Below are 14,121 nucleotides of genomic sequence, written 5' to 3' on the forward strand. Positions count from 1 at the left end.
GGAGAGGGATAGACAGTTTTTTGAGTATGGGATTTAAGGGATTTGGGGAGGAGGGCTGGTGGAAGATATCTTACGGAGGGATGGAAAGCTTCGATTATAGTATCAAGACACTTTGAAGCCGGTGTGCAAGCATTGAGGACACGTTTACCAGCCTTGTTCGTGCTTTTGCAGTAGTATAAGAGCAAAATAGCAGTGCTTAGGTAGTTCGCATGAACACACCGGTTTGGCAGCTCCATGACTAGATTGGAGGCTATGAGTCGAGGTATGATGAGGGTTGGAGGACACAATATGTTTGAAGCGTTAAATTGAAATTCATGAGTAGAGTGGGAAGAATTCAATGCGGGTATGCTGTTGTGGAACGTGTTAGGACATCATGATGTGTGCTTAGTAACTAGCGTTCGGAAGCATTCAGGGTCTGTAGTCGTCACTCTGATTGTCGACAAACCTCACACGTCGCAATTACCAAATGTCGCTTCCTGGAGTAATTGATGTATCGCATTCCTGTCAACGATCGCGCGCATGTATGTGCGCTTCACTCGCTCGTTTCGACGGCCATCGTTGATGATGGCGTCCAAGCTCTGGACGATGCGGCGGCCCCGAGGTTGCGAGCTCACGAGGAGAAATCTACGTCACCTACGGCTACCACACACTGCGAGCGTTGCAGTGCCTTATTTGATCTCTCATTCTTTCAATGTTTCCTACTAATGAAACAGATCCCTTCGGGTCGGTAAGAGAAACGCATCACTGCCTCCAGGGTCCCGGTGCCTGGCGTACGCCGGGTCATATACACCCAGGCTTTACCTGAAGGTACAAGAAATACAACCACCCCGACCGCCTTCTTCCCAGGTTTCTGGAGATCTCAATCAACTCAACCTCCAGCAGCGCGATGGACGACCAGAAGCTCCTTCCTCCTCTCGCGCGGGGCGACTCGAAGCGCGAAAACTTGGACAAGCTTTCGATACTCGATCTGCCACCCGAACTCCGCAATCAGATTTACGGCTACTTGCTCAAATTCCACGCCCCACTTGATATATATCACGAGAGATATCGTTTGGATCAGAATGGTCGGCTACAAATGCGTCTCGGCTGCGGCGTACGGATTCCTGTAGCCCTCTTTGCGTCGTGTCGGACACTGTATCGTGAAGCAGTTTCCGCTTTTTACTCTGGCAATACCTTCGCCATAGGACTCGACGGCGGTGGCATTCTCTACCCTATACCATTCAGCCGTGGTTATAACTTTCCCATGGGATCCAACAGCTACTACTCTCCGAGTACCGCAGCCCCACATCGCGTTCCCATCGAATTGCCTGGCGCTTTCTTCGCACATCTTGGTACGTAAGCGTGCTGGCTTAAGAAGGTTGTGCTTGACCTCATGGATCTTCCGAACGCAAGCTTTTACAAAGGTAGTTCGCTCAGGTCGCTTCCCGAGGATATTGCTCATGACGATGGGCTCGCATTATTCAAAATCACGCCTGTCCTACGCGCTATTTGGAGTATAGGACGGGATATCGACTTCTCCTTTACCCACAGCAAGCGTTTGCCAATCCTAGGCCCCTCAGGTTTGGCATGCAACGCCCCAGCCATGAGCGCTATGGTTCGCTCTATTCTAGAAGGTCAGCTACGATTACGAACATACGGTCGGCTGTTATGTGTGGTAGCCCTGGACCGGAATGGCGCTGGAGGTATAGTCGGTTGGGGCACCACTAACCCCATATCGTCAGACGCGTCTCCCACACGTGGACAAATCTGCGCCGACATGTATCTCGTTTCTAGTTTTATCGCCAAGGATGGTGGCCATCGATTGGAAATGGGCAAGCGAGAGAAGCCGCTGAATCTGCTAGACTTCCCCCGCCCCCTTCTCGATCGTATCCTCAATATGGTCGTGCACCCTAGTGAAGGCTATCGAGTCAACCTGGGCAAAGATAACAAGATCAACTGTGGTCTCATTCACGTCAATCGGAAAATTCATAAACGGTGGCGCGATGAAGTACTCTTCCGGGACAATCGCTTCGAGTTAGTCTTGACGACAGACTGCGCGCGTACCGACTTCGATCAGTTCAAGCATTTGCGAAGATCTCTCAGGAAGACGTATGATACTCGTACCACCTATGTCGAGACGCGGACTCTTGTTGCCGGCGGATATCTCAAGAACAAGATGCGGTATACTCTCAAGTTCGAAGCAAATGATCTCATCTCACTCAGCGAAGTCCGCATCAACATCCTTCCCCTAATCATGGAGACGTCTACTACTCGTGGAGACGACACAGTCACGATCGAGGTCTGGGCTAGGAACAGCGAGGAAATATCCAGCCTAGCCAGTTCACATACCTTGACACTCCACGAGCTGCGCGTAAACATCGCTGCCGACATGATGAAAACCTTTTATCTGACAGGCAACAAACTCGTACCAGACTTCTGGATCAACGGATTCGGAGAAGTCGTGCAAGTCGAGGACGCCGATGAGAAGATGCCTGTCTTGGGTGGGGCTTGGGAGCCAGCTTCGGAGTTCACTGAGATCGACGACCACGGATTCAAGATACTAAGACTACATCCTATCGACATTAATTACCGAGGTAAAGAGACACCATCGAGGCCTGTTGTTCATTTTGTAAAATCTCAATTCTTTCCCTTCCGGAGGGAGGTTAAGGAAATTCTACCGTACCTCATCAAGGCCATTGAAACGACGGGAGGGCCGTGCAGGGACATGTTCAGCCGGTGAGTGTTTACTTGCGAACGATCGCTTTTTGTATACTGATGAGTCTCCAGGTCGATGATGACGCAACCATTGCATTACAAGGAGCACAAGGAGCTCAATACGGACTACGGAAGTGACGATATGGACGCTGTAGAGTAAGCTTCGAAGCTTACGGCTGAGTAAAAGGCTATCTGAGAGCATTTAAATGAAACTTTCGTAGCGTGCGAGAGAGGATTGTTCCCTAGCCCACCGAGCTTGAGCTCATACATAATCGTATGGGCCGCGATAAGGTGTACCGCGGTATGCGGACTCGGAAACACGAGTTCGACAGATACATAGCGAGAGGAATAATACAAATGATCTCGACACCTGCGAATTCTCGCGACCAACACGATATGGGGTGCGCTTTCCTTGTAACATGCGTCATAGCGTCGGTGCCACCCTTCGACCATCGCTCTATGACTCCGCGACGGTGACTCCGCATCTGTCATTTACAGCATGACCTTTTGATCCACGGCGCTCAACGACACTACAAATCTAGTCTTCATGGTACGCCGTCGCATACTGACAAGAGTAGGGTCAAGTGGTTTTGATGCAAGGCGTCTTCGATTGAAGTAGTGGGTTCATTCCATCGTGCTCGGGATGGAGAATAGGTACGCTATGTGGCATATGCGATGGATGATGAAGCGAGTGCTGGGTATCCAACCGCGCCATCTTCCAGATCGCGAGCCATCGTCTTTTCGCATATACACTCGTCAATTGAGGGTATACAGCGCCCGGCCTCATGGCTTCAAACACTCAAGTATTTACCTCTTTTCTTTCCCTACATTCACTCTCGTACTTTCCATACACATGCAACCACTGACAAAGCAATTAATAGTAGGCTCTCGCTACGCGCAGTTTCACTGAGCACGGCCAGGTCTACATTGCACCCGATATTAGTGCCTAGTGTTCTCCAAGGGAGTACTTGAGACTTCGCTTCCTACCATGTAGGACCACTGTCGCCGCCTCAACCACCTTTTGCTCAACTGCTGGAAATGTCAGCTTCAGACAGGTTGTACATGAAGTACAAGGACATGATCGACTTTGATAATCTTCCCGCGTCCATACTCGGCATGGACAACTTCCACCCCGTCTCACCCCTCCGCCTCGGACATTCGAAGTCCGCCGATCCAGAGAAGCCTTCGATTTTAGATCTTCCGGGCGAGCTCCGCAATCAGATCTTTGCTTACCTGGTCACATTTCCCTTTCCAGTGAACGTGGAGTTCGGCACTCACTATCGCATGTTCCTCAGAAGAGCCGATCGGCTTCGTTTTGCTACTTGGCTCTTCCCTCCTATTGACCTCTTCAGGTCATGCCGAACGCTGTATCGCGAAGCGGGTACTATGCTCTACTCGAACAACACGTTCCTGTTTTCGCGCTATTTTCCCAATGAACACAACGAACAAGACCTACCTGGTTCGCTTGTCGAGATACCTCGCGAGTTCTTCAGCCGTCTGGGCTCACAAGCGCACTGGCTGCGTAGCATTGTCTTAGACCTAGATCAGCTACAGCCCATGAACTGCTTCAGAGGAGAAGCTCGACTAGACCATTCTTTCGAGGCACGAGAAGCGGTGTTTGACGAGAAGCTGGAGCTTTTCGAGGTTACTCCTCTCCTGCGAGCTATCTGGCGCCTCAATGCTGACGTGGACGTCACCTTCACGCAGAGCTTTGGCCCTCTCAATGTGCATGATAAGAAATATGTTCAATATCACGCTTCATCGCTGACTGCTGTCATGCGGTCTATTCTTCAGGGTCAACTAAAGTTACGACAATATGGAAGGCTGGTTGCTGCTGTTGGTATAAGACGAGATGCATCCGGAGGGATTATCAATTGGGGTACTACAAACTACGACCTTCGTGGTGGACATCCGCAAAGGATCAGGGTTCTTCCTGGTCCAGAACATATGTCTACCTTTGTGGCGGAAGACGATGGATCCCGACTCAAGCTAGTGAGCAGCAATCAAGCTAATCTACTCGCGCTGCCTGGACGCTTACGTGAGCGCATCTTTAATATGGTCGTCACCCCTGTTGAAGGAATATCTATCGATCTCGACAAGGAGACTAAGTTCAACTGTGGCTTGCTGCATACGAACCAAGAGATCTACCAGCGCTGGAGGTCTTCATTCCTTTACCAGAACAACTTCGTCCTTACAACAACGACAACAACGAGCGATACGCGTACCACATTCGATAACTTTGACAAGTTGCGGCAGTTTCTCCGCAAGACGTACAAATTCATCGGCTACGGCGGCCATGAGTCAACGACGACGATTGGGACAGGGGGCCATTCTCGCCGGGGGACTGGCGTAATATATATCCTCAAATTTGACCTCAATAGGCCAGCTACTTTGAGCGATATCCGCATCAAGATCCTTCCTTTTGTAATGGAAACCTCAACCACATCGCCCAGTCAGGAAGTGACAATCCAGATATGGGCCCCAACACCCGGAGGATCATCGGCCATGACAGCTAGCCACACCATAACCCTCCGCAAGCTGCGACTAGATGTCGTAAAAGCCATTCTGGACTATGCGTTTGCAGGACCCTACGACTGCAACCCATATTTACCCGACTTCTGGATCAACGGGTTTGGAGAAGTCGTCGAGACCCTCGATCGTTCGGGCGAGGACACGGGTAGTGCCTGGAAGCCTGCCTCTGAACTCGTGTTTAGCCCAATATACCACTCTGTTGTTAATCTCCATCCTATCGATCGGAATTATCGAGGGTGTGAGGTTAATCCGAGGTGCGATTTCTACGAAACAAAGCAGTTTTTCCCTTTCCGCGGCAAGACAGAGGAGGTTTTGCCGTATCTTATGAGTACGATGGAGCCTTATCCTTGGTTTTTCAAGAAGTAAGTTGTTGTGTCCTTGTTTCTTTGGCTGTCTTGGTGGTTTTACTGACGGGGTGTAGTTTGAAGGCTCCGCCGTTCCGGTGCAGCTGTGAGGAGTTCTGTCCACTCGATGATATCGCAAGCAGTAAAAATGATGACTAGGACGAATAGACAATTGCAGCAGTGTTCTGTAGATAGGTGGTTAGGTGAAGGCGGGTTTTGCAGAGTTGAAAGATCGATGCGGAGGCTCATCTAGGTATTGCTTCAAATCTCTAGGATATACGCGTTCCAGTCAGCATGACTCCTCGAGCCCGCTAGCTATGACTCCAGGTCAATGACTGTGCGCGTGTCATTCACGTACAGCCACATCATCGGCTCATCTATATCTTCTGCAATGGGTATGGAGTTCAGCATTTGGAGTCTTCTCACACTTCATCCGCGATGCATGTCATAGCTATGAGTGAGTGCGACGCCCAGACGATGAGCTTTCATGCATGTACTTTCCTCTACCGACAAACTTCCTCTCTGTGTTCTCTAGGTATCTTGTTTACACGGAACTACATACCATGCACGATATTACAACGTCTGTCGATAGTCAACAGTCAAAACCCGCCGTACCCAATACCCCATCTTTCCTCGCCCTCCCCGCCGAACTCCGCAACAAGATCTATCACCACCTCTGTCACCGACCCTCCCCAATCCGCCTATACTTCTACCAAGATCCCAGAAGCAACTCGCCTAAACCTGTCGTGCCATATGCATCCAACACCACAATACCCACCGCCTTCTTCTTAACCTCCCGACAAATCAACGCAGAAGCATCATCAGTGTTCTACTCCACCAACACCTTCCTGCTGAACCGAACAAGCCAATTTGCTACTTTCACGCGCCCGTGTTTCGTCAGCGCGCTCGTCAAATTCTTTGATACTGTGGGTTCGAGAGCCGGGCTCGTGAGAAATATTGTGTTTGATACTTTTACCTTCCCAGATAGTGTATTTCTCTATACTTATCTGGAAAGAAAGGCGAGGGTCTTTGATACTAGAATGGATGTTGTGGAAATTACGGTGTTACTCCGGGTGGCTTGGAGTCGCGGTCTTGACTTTGAGATTAGGCTTATCGATGTGGATGATGTGGGTGTGGAGGGAGAGAGGGCGGAGTATTGGATGGGGAATTTTGAGAAAGAATGCTCTAAAAAGATTATCAGTGTCGTCAACGCACTGCTCGCGGGGCAGTTGGGGCTTAGGGAGAAGAGCGATGCGGTGCGTGCCGTGGCGGTCAAGAAGGATGGTTCTGGAGGCTTAATTTGTTGGACTGACGCTCCCAGTGATGGTCAGAAGGCTACACTGCCTCGTTGCCATTGCGGTCCGATGACCAAGTTCACTGCAAAAAGCGGAGGCAAAGAATTGGAACTCGCCACATTTGCCCCTCTCTAGCTTTGCGGGAGCAGCAAATCTAGCGTTTCAATTTAGTCTCCAGATCAAGGCTACAGCATTGCGAGCAACCGTGTGGGAACTTCTAGTCTCTACCCCCTATACACTGTGGCGAGATTGAGTCTCAGCAGCACTCGCGCTCACAGCAGAGCTTTCAACCAACCACCTCGTCCACTCCACCCACCAAGCTAATTTCTCGATCCCGACGAGAATTCAAAATGCCTCCATATACTATCCCCTCGCCTATAGCCATAGTAGGCGACTCAAAGCCGATAGACACAAGCAGACACTCTCTCGTCAAGCTGCCCGCTGAGATTCGAAACAAGATCTATGGATTTCTCGTCGAATACCCAGAGCCGATCATAATTGACCTCGATCTCTCCCCAGCCAGGGACGTCTATAGATTTTATCTTGGTGCAGGATTTGAAATGCACAAGGGCCTGTTTTTCGCGTGTCGGACTACCTACCTCGAAGCAGCTTCGTTATTCTACGCCAACAACACCTTCGTTATCGTTCCAGCCAATCTCAAAAACCGTGGTACCATCGAATATCTTCTAGGTGTCTACACTGGATGGCTCCGGAAACTGGGGTCTCAAGTGTACTGGCACCATAAATTCTCCATCGATCTCTCCCAAGGCGTCTTAGACAGACGAATAAGCTTCAGACTATACAACCAGCAAAGGCCCGAGGCTTTCAACATAGGACACTTACTTCACTTCCTTTGGGAATGTAACCTTAAAATAGACATCACTTTCACCAACACCGTGTCCGCGAACGACCAACGAAGTACTTTCAATCCTACAACGATAACGGCTATCACAAAGTCCATTCTCGAAGGCCGACTCATGCTCAAGGCGTCTCGGCGCCATATCGCGTCAGTCGCAATTGACTACGATGGCACCGGAGGCGCATTCGGCTGGAGAGAGGCTGATGACTTTGACCGCTGGCCTCGGGTAATGATACCTGCACACGATCAATACCATAGGTTCACCGCTGAGGACGGCGGGCGACGGCTCGCTCTGGTCCGTCGAAGGCCGACTTTGATTGTCCGGCAGAGCTCGTAGAAAAGCGAAGAACAAGAGAGAATGGGGTGTGGCGCATGGAAAAGGGAGTGTGTTGGTGGGATAGTGGATCGCGGTACCTAGTCGAACATGTAGCTGTGCCGAGGTAACTACACGATTTAATGAGAATTTCTTTCTTTACGGCAGCAAAAAGGTCCATTGATGCGCGCATAGTGCAGGCCATGAACGTGGATGGGCGACCCTGGCCGAGGAGTGAGTGACATTGAATTCAGTTGCGGAAATTCAGCATTGCCATTGGCATCTTTCCTCGCTTATCCTGCTCCAGATCAGATAGCATTCGTTAGTACGATTGTAGCTGTCCCGAGAAGCCCGAGCTTTTCCAAATGTGAAGATACACTAGGTACGTAAGGATCGACATTATCTTCGTCTAAAGACCAAGGGCAAGATTCATTGATCTGTAAGACTGAAGGCTGCAGTGTGGCGCGATGTTGTATAGCCCAATACATTCCCTTTACCCTAGATGTACTTAAGGGCTCGCAGACTTTGCCTGACTCCTTGCACACACTCTACTCCTCTCAACCACATCGCTTCAGATCAAGGAACGCCATCATCATGGCAACTAAGCATTCAACTGCCCTCAACGCCCTCACTAAGGCTCATCCTAGAGTTCCCTTACCACTATCAGGCGGCGAATCGAAGCCGGCGGATCCGCGCAAATATTCTCTCGTCACCCTACCCGCTGAGCTTCGCAACAAGATCTTCGGGTATCTCGTCGAGTTCTCCGAGCCCGTCAAGGTCACCTTCCGACGACATTTTGAATATAGCTCTGAGCGCATAAGCTTCTCGCTCCAACCAGAACATCAGCGTCAGATGAGCTTGCTTCTGACATGTCGGACTATTTACTCGGATGTGGCTTCGGCTTTCTATGCCAACAACAAGTTCCTCATAGCTCCGGACAGCTACCAATACTCACAGCGTAGTAAGGCGACTGCGGACGAGATTGCTGTATTGTTTTTCCAGCGACTGGGCTCGCAGGTTCATTGGATCCGTAAAGTTATCCTTGATATTACGAGTAGGCCGTGGGCCTTGAACCTCGATAGATGTGCATTCCCGTACACATACGACGTGTTTGAGGTCGGCATACTTTTGAGATTCCTCTGGCACCACCGCCTCGCTATCGACGTCGCTTACTTGCAAGCCAAGGGAGCTTCCCTGGATGCATGTAATCCTCCAGCGATGACCCGGGTCATGCGGTGTATTCTTGAAGGCCAAATAATGCTAAAGGCGTCTCGCAGTCAGATGCTCGAGATTGCAATCAAATATGACGGCTCCGGTGGTATGTTCCGTCTGGGTAAAGCACTACCTTCTGGCGCACCAAGCCGATTTGCACCCGATCGCGAGCTACAAATCTACAGTTTTGCCGCTGAGGATAGTGGACGGTGCCTTACCTTGACAAAGCCGACGCCCCCTACCTTGCTGACCTTACCCGCTCATCCCGTACTCTCCAAGATCTTTTCCGAGGTTCTCAGTGAGCGGGAGAAAATCTGCATCGATCTTGCTGTGGACACAAGCTTGCCAGTTAACTTCACTCACGCCAACAGGCGACTTCATGAGACCTGTTGGGCAAGCTTGCTACAAGCCGCATCATACACATTGCTGCTTCATTCAAGAGAGAAGCGCAGTACGTTCACTAACTTTAGCAAACTCGCTCGCATCTTACGTCGTACATTTACAACTCCCGAGGATCCCGGACAAAAATACCACGGGATATCAAGGCCTTTGCGGTGGTCAACGCCCCATTGGAAGCTCGGGGACTCACAAGAGCTTAGCGTTGTGCTGGAGTTCGACTTAGCAGATCCGACCGCCTTGGAAGACCTGCGCATCAGCGTGCTGCCCTTACTCTTGGAGACATCTTCGTATTGGGGTGATCGCACTGTCACGATCCGTTCATTGACCTCTACACCGGGTGGCCGTTCCCTTTTCGCCGAGCAAACAATCACGTTTCAAGAACTTAGACTGAACGCTTTGAATGCGCTGAATGACACATTCGGTGAGACTGTTGGGTACGCAGCTACTACGTTGTGGATAAACGGGTTGGGAAAGGTCGTCGAGACAGAGTTCAGTCGTTTCTCTAGCCCATATCGCATCCAATACGATCCGGCAAAAGCATCCGGGGGAGTCGGCGGTAGGAAATCGCATAAAGTGTCCTCTATTTACCCAAAGAACCAGTACTTCCACGGACAAAAGACCCGACACGACTGCCGATCAAAAGATTGCAAGCAGCTGTTCCCATCTCAGTACTCCGCGGCAACGGTACTAGAGTATCTCGAGGAGATCTTGACCAGATATGACGTTAAGAATAAACCTGATTCGGGCAATGCGTAAGTATACAATATCTTCCACTGATGGAACGAATCAACTGACAGTTGTTAGCAAAAAGGAGAAGTACCTACTGGGACAGCTGTGTCCGGTGGAAATTAAGGGCCTAAGCCGGGAAGACGACGCACTGTGGAAGGCTAGGATAGATCGAGGTTTTCTTACGTTGATGAATACCAAGTGTGGCTACTGAGTGTATCGTTGAGGTATGGGCTGCTCCATTGAGATGAAGATGACGTAGGCGCAAGAAGAACTCTTCGTTGATCATGTACCATTGCGAGATCGGGCAAGATACATGTGTGCCATATACTACCTCATCCAAGAATGAAAGATTAAGTAGGTCTACAGACTACATCAACATGAAAAGATGCGAAGTGGGCGACCTTACGTTAACGTAGACTCCAGGGTGGCCAGTTTTTCCCTTGAATGTGGTGTATCGGATGCCTGTCATCACATTAGCGAGTTCATTCGTACTGCCAGCAGGTCCGACCTTTGCGCACAACTCGTTACGACCACTGGGTGAACATACATAAATATTCTTGAATTTCTCAAACCCGAAGTCTAGCCTCAATCCTTCTTCACGTTCTCATCCTTCGAATCGCTCTTCTTCTCTTCTTCCTTGTCACCAGACCCGCTTCCGCTGCCCTTGTAGTGGCTACCTTCTTTCCCTGGCTCAAATACCGTGTTGCCTCATAACAACTCAGCATGCATGTCTACAAAATCAGGGGTGTTGACATACAGGAAGCGCAATGCGCCCAAGCACCGTCTTTCGTCAAATCAGCCCCTGCACCGCACTCTGGACATTCGACCATAGCAAAGCTTTCTAATCGGTTTTCGGAGGATGGGTAACGGATTGAGTTTAGGATGTGGTTGATGATCAATGTTCGGTTGCGATCTTGCGATAGAGTTTCAATGCAGGTTGCGTGCTTGCGCTAAAGTGAGGGGCATGATGTCATAGACCAATCAGATACCGCGGAAGCTTCTCATCAAGCTTACGACCATTGGAGTTCTACACCGATGTACTCCTATTCTTGGAGAGGGAATGAGGGATATAGAAGAAGGCCCGAAGTTGGGCTTACATCTTTCCATCAGTAATCTTTCATGCGGTGGCTGACCTGGCGTGTTACAGACATTCGTATAGCCTGAACGCCAGCGGCCCTGCAGCATGCAAGAAGGATGGCGCATATGGGACTCTGGTTCTGCTACCGCATAGTTCGCATAGTTCGCATGCTACCAAAGTTCTGAATGCGATGTGCGAGCCATCAGTTCCCTGGGCTATCGATACGAGTCAGTCTGCATCCAGGTTCTCGTCTTCCGCCGTCTTCCGCCCGTCGTGGCGGCCAATCCTCAACTCCAAGAGTTCCCAACAACCAGAATTCATTCATCCTGCAGTGCTTGCGCAATGCGATCCTTCCAAACTTATTGACTCGCATTTGGACAGATCATCCTTATGAATGCTGTGCGACTCAGACCCCTATAATGCCGCCAATGACGGCGCTCAGCTGCGAATCCTCAGATCACAAAGAGGCCGCGCCGGACACGGTACGCACGTACTGCCGCTGGACCAGGGCCAGAGTCGATGGTATCGCAGCGATGAAACCGATTAGTCTACCGGAATACATCACCGCGAAGGGAATGAATAGCCCGACGGCTAGATTCTTGAGTATGAGATGTGCATCTTGTCGCAGCTGCAACACAGTAGGCGTAGCAAGCGGCAGCGCAGGTTTTTCGTCTTTCCTCTTTCTCTCATCTGATTGCTGGAGTCATTGCGACAGTAGTAATCCGGGGTCGAAACTTGCAACATTCACCGTTGACGTGCATCTACCGCATAAACCTGCTCGCGGAGCTGAACAACTCAGGGGCGATGCACCCATCAAAAACGAAGCCATTGCTTCAGCAGTTCCAGGTACGTGAATCATGCCACGCGACTACCCGCTTGCGATAGCCTCACTATACCCAGCCGAGCGAGCGCCTAGACCCAGATCGGTCTAGCAGTCGCGTGGTAAACGGCTCATCCGCAACCAACATTCGACGATGGATGCCTGAGGGCCCTGGCCCATCTGCCGTGTCAAAGCAACGGTTCCCTCCCCACCGCATCTGCATTGCGCAAGTTCGTCTCCGCGCTGAAGGACGGAAGGTTTGCTTCGAACTTTATTGTTCCTGCAGGTGGTAGCCTTCACAGGACATATGGCCGGGCGCCTCATCAGTCCACGCTGTCGCATGTCAGAATGGCGGGAAATACGATGCTTGCAGCGGTCCGTATATAGCGTCGATGAGCCGGATCCCGAGGTGCGAAACTTTAAACTTGTTCAACATCTCTTCAGGCCCTGAGTATCTAGGCTTTTCTTTCTTCTTGTTTGCCTGTTCGTCTCCTCGTCTTGTCTTATCCGTGGCTTCCGTTCACGATTTGTCCGTCGACGGGTGTGTAGCTTTGGTAGAATTGCAGCATACGAGGATTCCTTGAGTATCTCACGAAGCCCATGACAACTAGTCGCACGTAGCGTGCAAGACAATTGCAATACCCCAGACTCCTCCGTATCCTCACCTTCTGGTCAAACCCCACGACACCACACCACTCGATGGCCGACCCTATGGCCGCGGTGCCATACTCCAACAAAGCCGCCATCTATCTCGGACCCGTCGTTTCTTTCGGGGTCGTCGCGTTTTTCCTGGTTATCGCGCGCATCTACACACGGATACAGAGGACTGGAAAACTATTGCTTGATGACTGGATCATCGTTGTCGCAGAACCACTCTCTTTGATCGGCATATGTTTGGCTATCGCATCCACGGCATACGGATGGGGCAAACCAGCGGCATCCTTCACACCCGAGACGCTCAAGCAGACATTGAGGCTACAGTTCGCCCTCCAAACTGTATGGCTTCTTACGCTCTGGCTTGTACGACTCTCTGTCGCGTGCTCACTGCTGCGCTTCGGGACTGAAAGGCTTTGGCGATGGCCGTTGTACTTCATCATGGGCCTACAAACAACAATCTCATGGAGTTACTTCGTCATCCAATTTGCGCAATGCACACCCGTCAGCTCGAACTGGGATACCGGTATCTCTTCCAAATGCTGGGATCTGGGCCCCATCGTCATCTACGGATGGGTCATTGCTGGTAAGACCTCCAGAGGTGCTACTCATATACGACCCAACTGACTCGCTTGATAGGCATTTACATCGCCATGGATCTCACACTCTCACTCATGCCAATCCGGCTGATCCGCACCCTGAACCGCTCTCAATCCGAGAAGATACTCATCGGCTTCCTCATGGCCCTCGGTCTTCTCGCAACCGCGATAAACTGCGCCAAGATGACAACGTTCACCACTTTCGGCCAAGGCGACGTGATGCAAGCGACTATCGTACCTTCTTTGTGGGCCAAACTTGAGGAAGAGATCGGCATCATCGCTAGTTCGCTTCCTTGGCTCAAGAGCCCTGCTGAGAACTGGTTGAAGAAGATGGGCATATTGAAGGAGCACCAGCTCACTAAGCCGAGTTTCGTGGCTGATATGAGCCTGCCGACTGTGAAAGATGATACAGACGACAGGAATAGTAATGATGCGGATAGTACGAAAGTGAAGGGAAATGTTAGGGTGGATTCGGTGGCCACCGCCCTGGGTACCAAAGGCTCGAACAATAGCCTGCCAAAGGATCCGAATAGTAATACCTGGCAGGCTGTCTAATCGCGACGACCATGTTACGACTTTTATCTGGGATGCAT

General features: G+C 50.7%; 5 protein-coding genes across 5 annotated transcripts; 4 read left to right on the top strand and 1 right to left on the bottom strand.

Annotated features, from left to right (window-relative positions):
* Positions 1 to 886: 886 nt before the first annotated feature.
* On the top strand, positions 887 to 2,854 carry J4E85_008990 (uncharacterized protein; the record flags this gene model as incomplete). The annotated part of the gene is made up of 3 exons (XM_051473214.1): positions 887 to 1,331; positions 1,722 to 2,715; positions 2,767 to 2,854. 3 exons carry the CDS (start codon positions 887 to 889, stop codon positions 2,852 to 2,854), a joined length of 1,527 nt encoding a protein of 508 aa, XP_051322877.1.
* Positions 2,855 to 3,732: 878 nt separating this feature from the next.
* Positions 3,733 to 5,592, top strand: J4E85_008991 (uncharacterized protein; the record flags this gene model as incomplete). Its single annotated transcript, XM_051473215.1, has 1 exon — positions 3,733 to 5,592. The coding sequence occupies one exon, from the start codon at positions 3,733 to 3,735 to the stop codon at positions 5,590 to 5,592; it is 1,860 nt and encodes a 619-aa protein (XP_051322878.1).
* Positions 5,593 to 8,631: 3,039 nt separating this feature from the next.
* J4E85_008992 (uncharacterized protein) lies at positions 8,632 to 10,588 on the top strand (the record flags this gene model as incomplete). Its single annotated transcript, XM_051473216.1, has 2 exons — positions 8,632 to 10,400; positions 10,453 to 10,588. 2 exons carry the CDS (start codon positions 8,632 to 8,634, stop codon positions 10,586 to 10,588), a joined length of 1,905 nt encoding a protein of 634 aa, XP_051322879.1.
* A 374-nt stretch (positions 10,589 to 10,962) lies between these two features.
* Positions 10,963 to 11,207, bottom strand: J4E85_008993 (uncharacterized protein; the record flags this gene model as incomplete). The annotated part of the gene is made up of 2 exons (XM_051473217.1): positions 10,963 to 11,084; positions 11,135 to 11,207. The coding sequence occupies 2 exons, from the start codon at positions 11,205 to 11,207 to the stop codon at positions 10,963 to 10,965; spliced, it is 195 nt and encodes a 64-aa protein (XP_051322880.1).
* Positions 11,208 to 12,974: 1,767 nt separating this feature from the next.
* Positions 12,975 to 14,083, top strand: J4E85_008994 (uncharacterized protein; the record flags this gene model as incomplete). Its single annotated transcript, XM_051473218.1, has 2 exons — positions 12,975 to 13,515; positions 13,569 to 14,083. 2 exons carry the CDS (start codon positions 12,975 to 12,977, stop codon positions 14,081 to 14,083), a joined length of 1,056 nt encoding a protein of 351 aa, XP_051322881.1.
* Between the last annotated feature and the right edge of the window lie 38 nt (positions 14,084 to 14,121).

The sequence above is a fragment of the Alternaria conjuncta genome (assembly GCF_024043145.1).
Source record: "Alternaria conjuncta strain BMP 0040 chromosome Unknown scaffold_15, whole genome shotgun sequence".
Lineage (NCBI taxonomy): Eukaryota > Fungi > Ascomycota > Dothideomycetes > Pleosporales > Pleosporaceae > Alternaria > Alternaria conjuncta.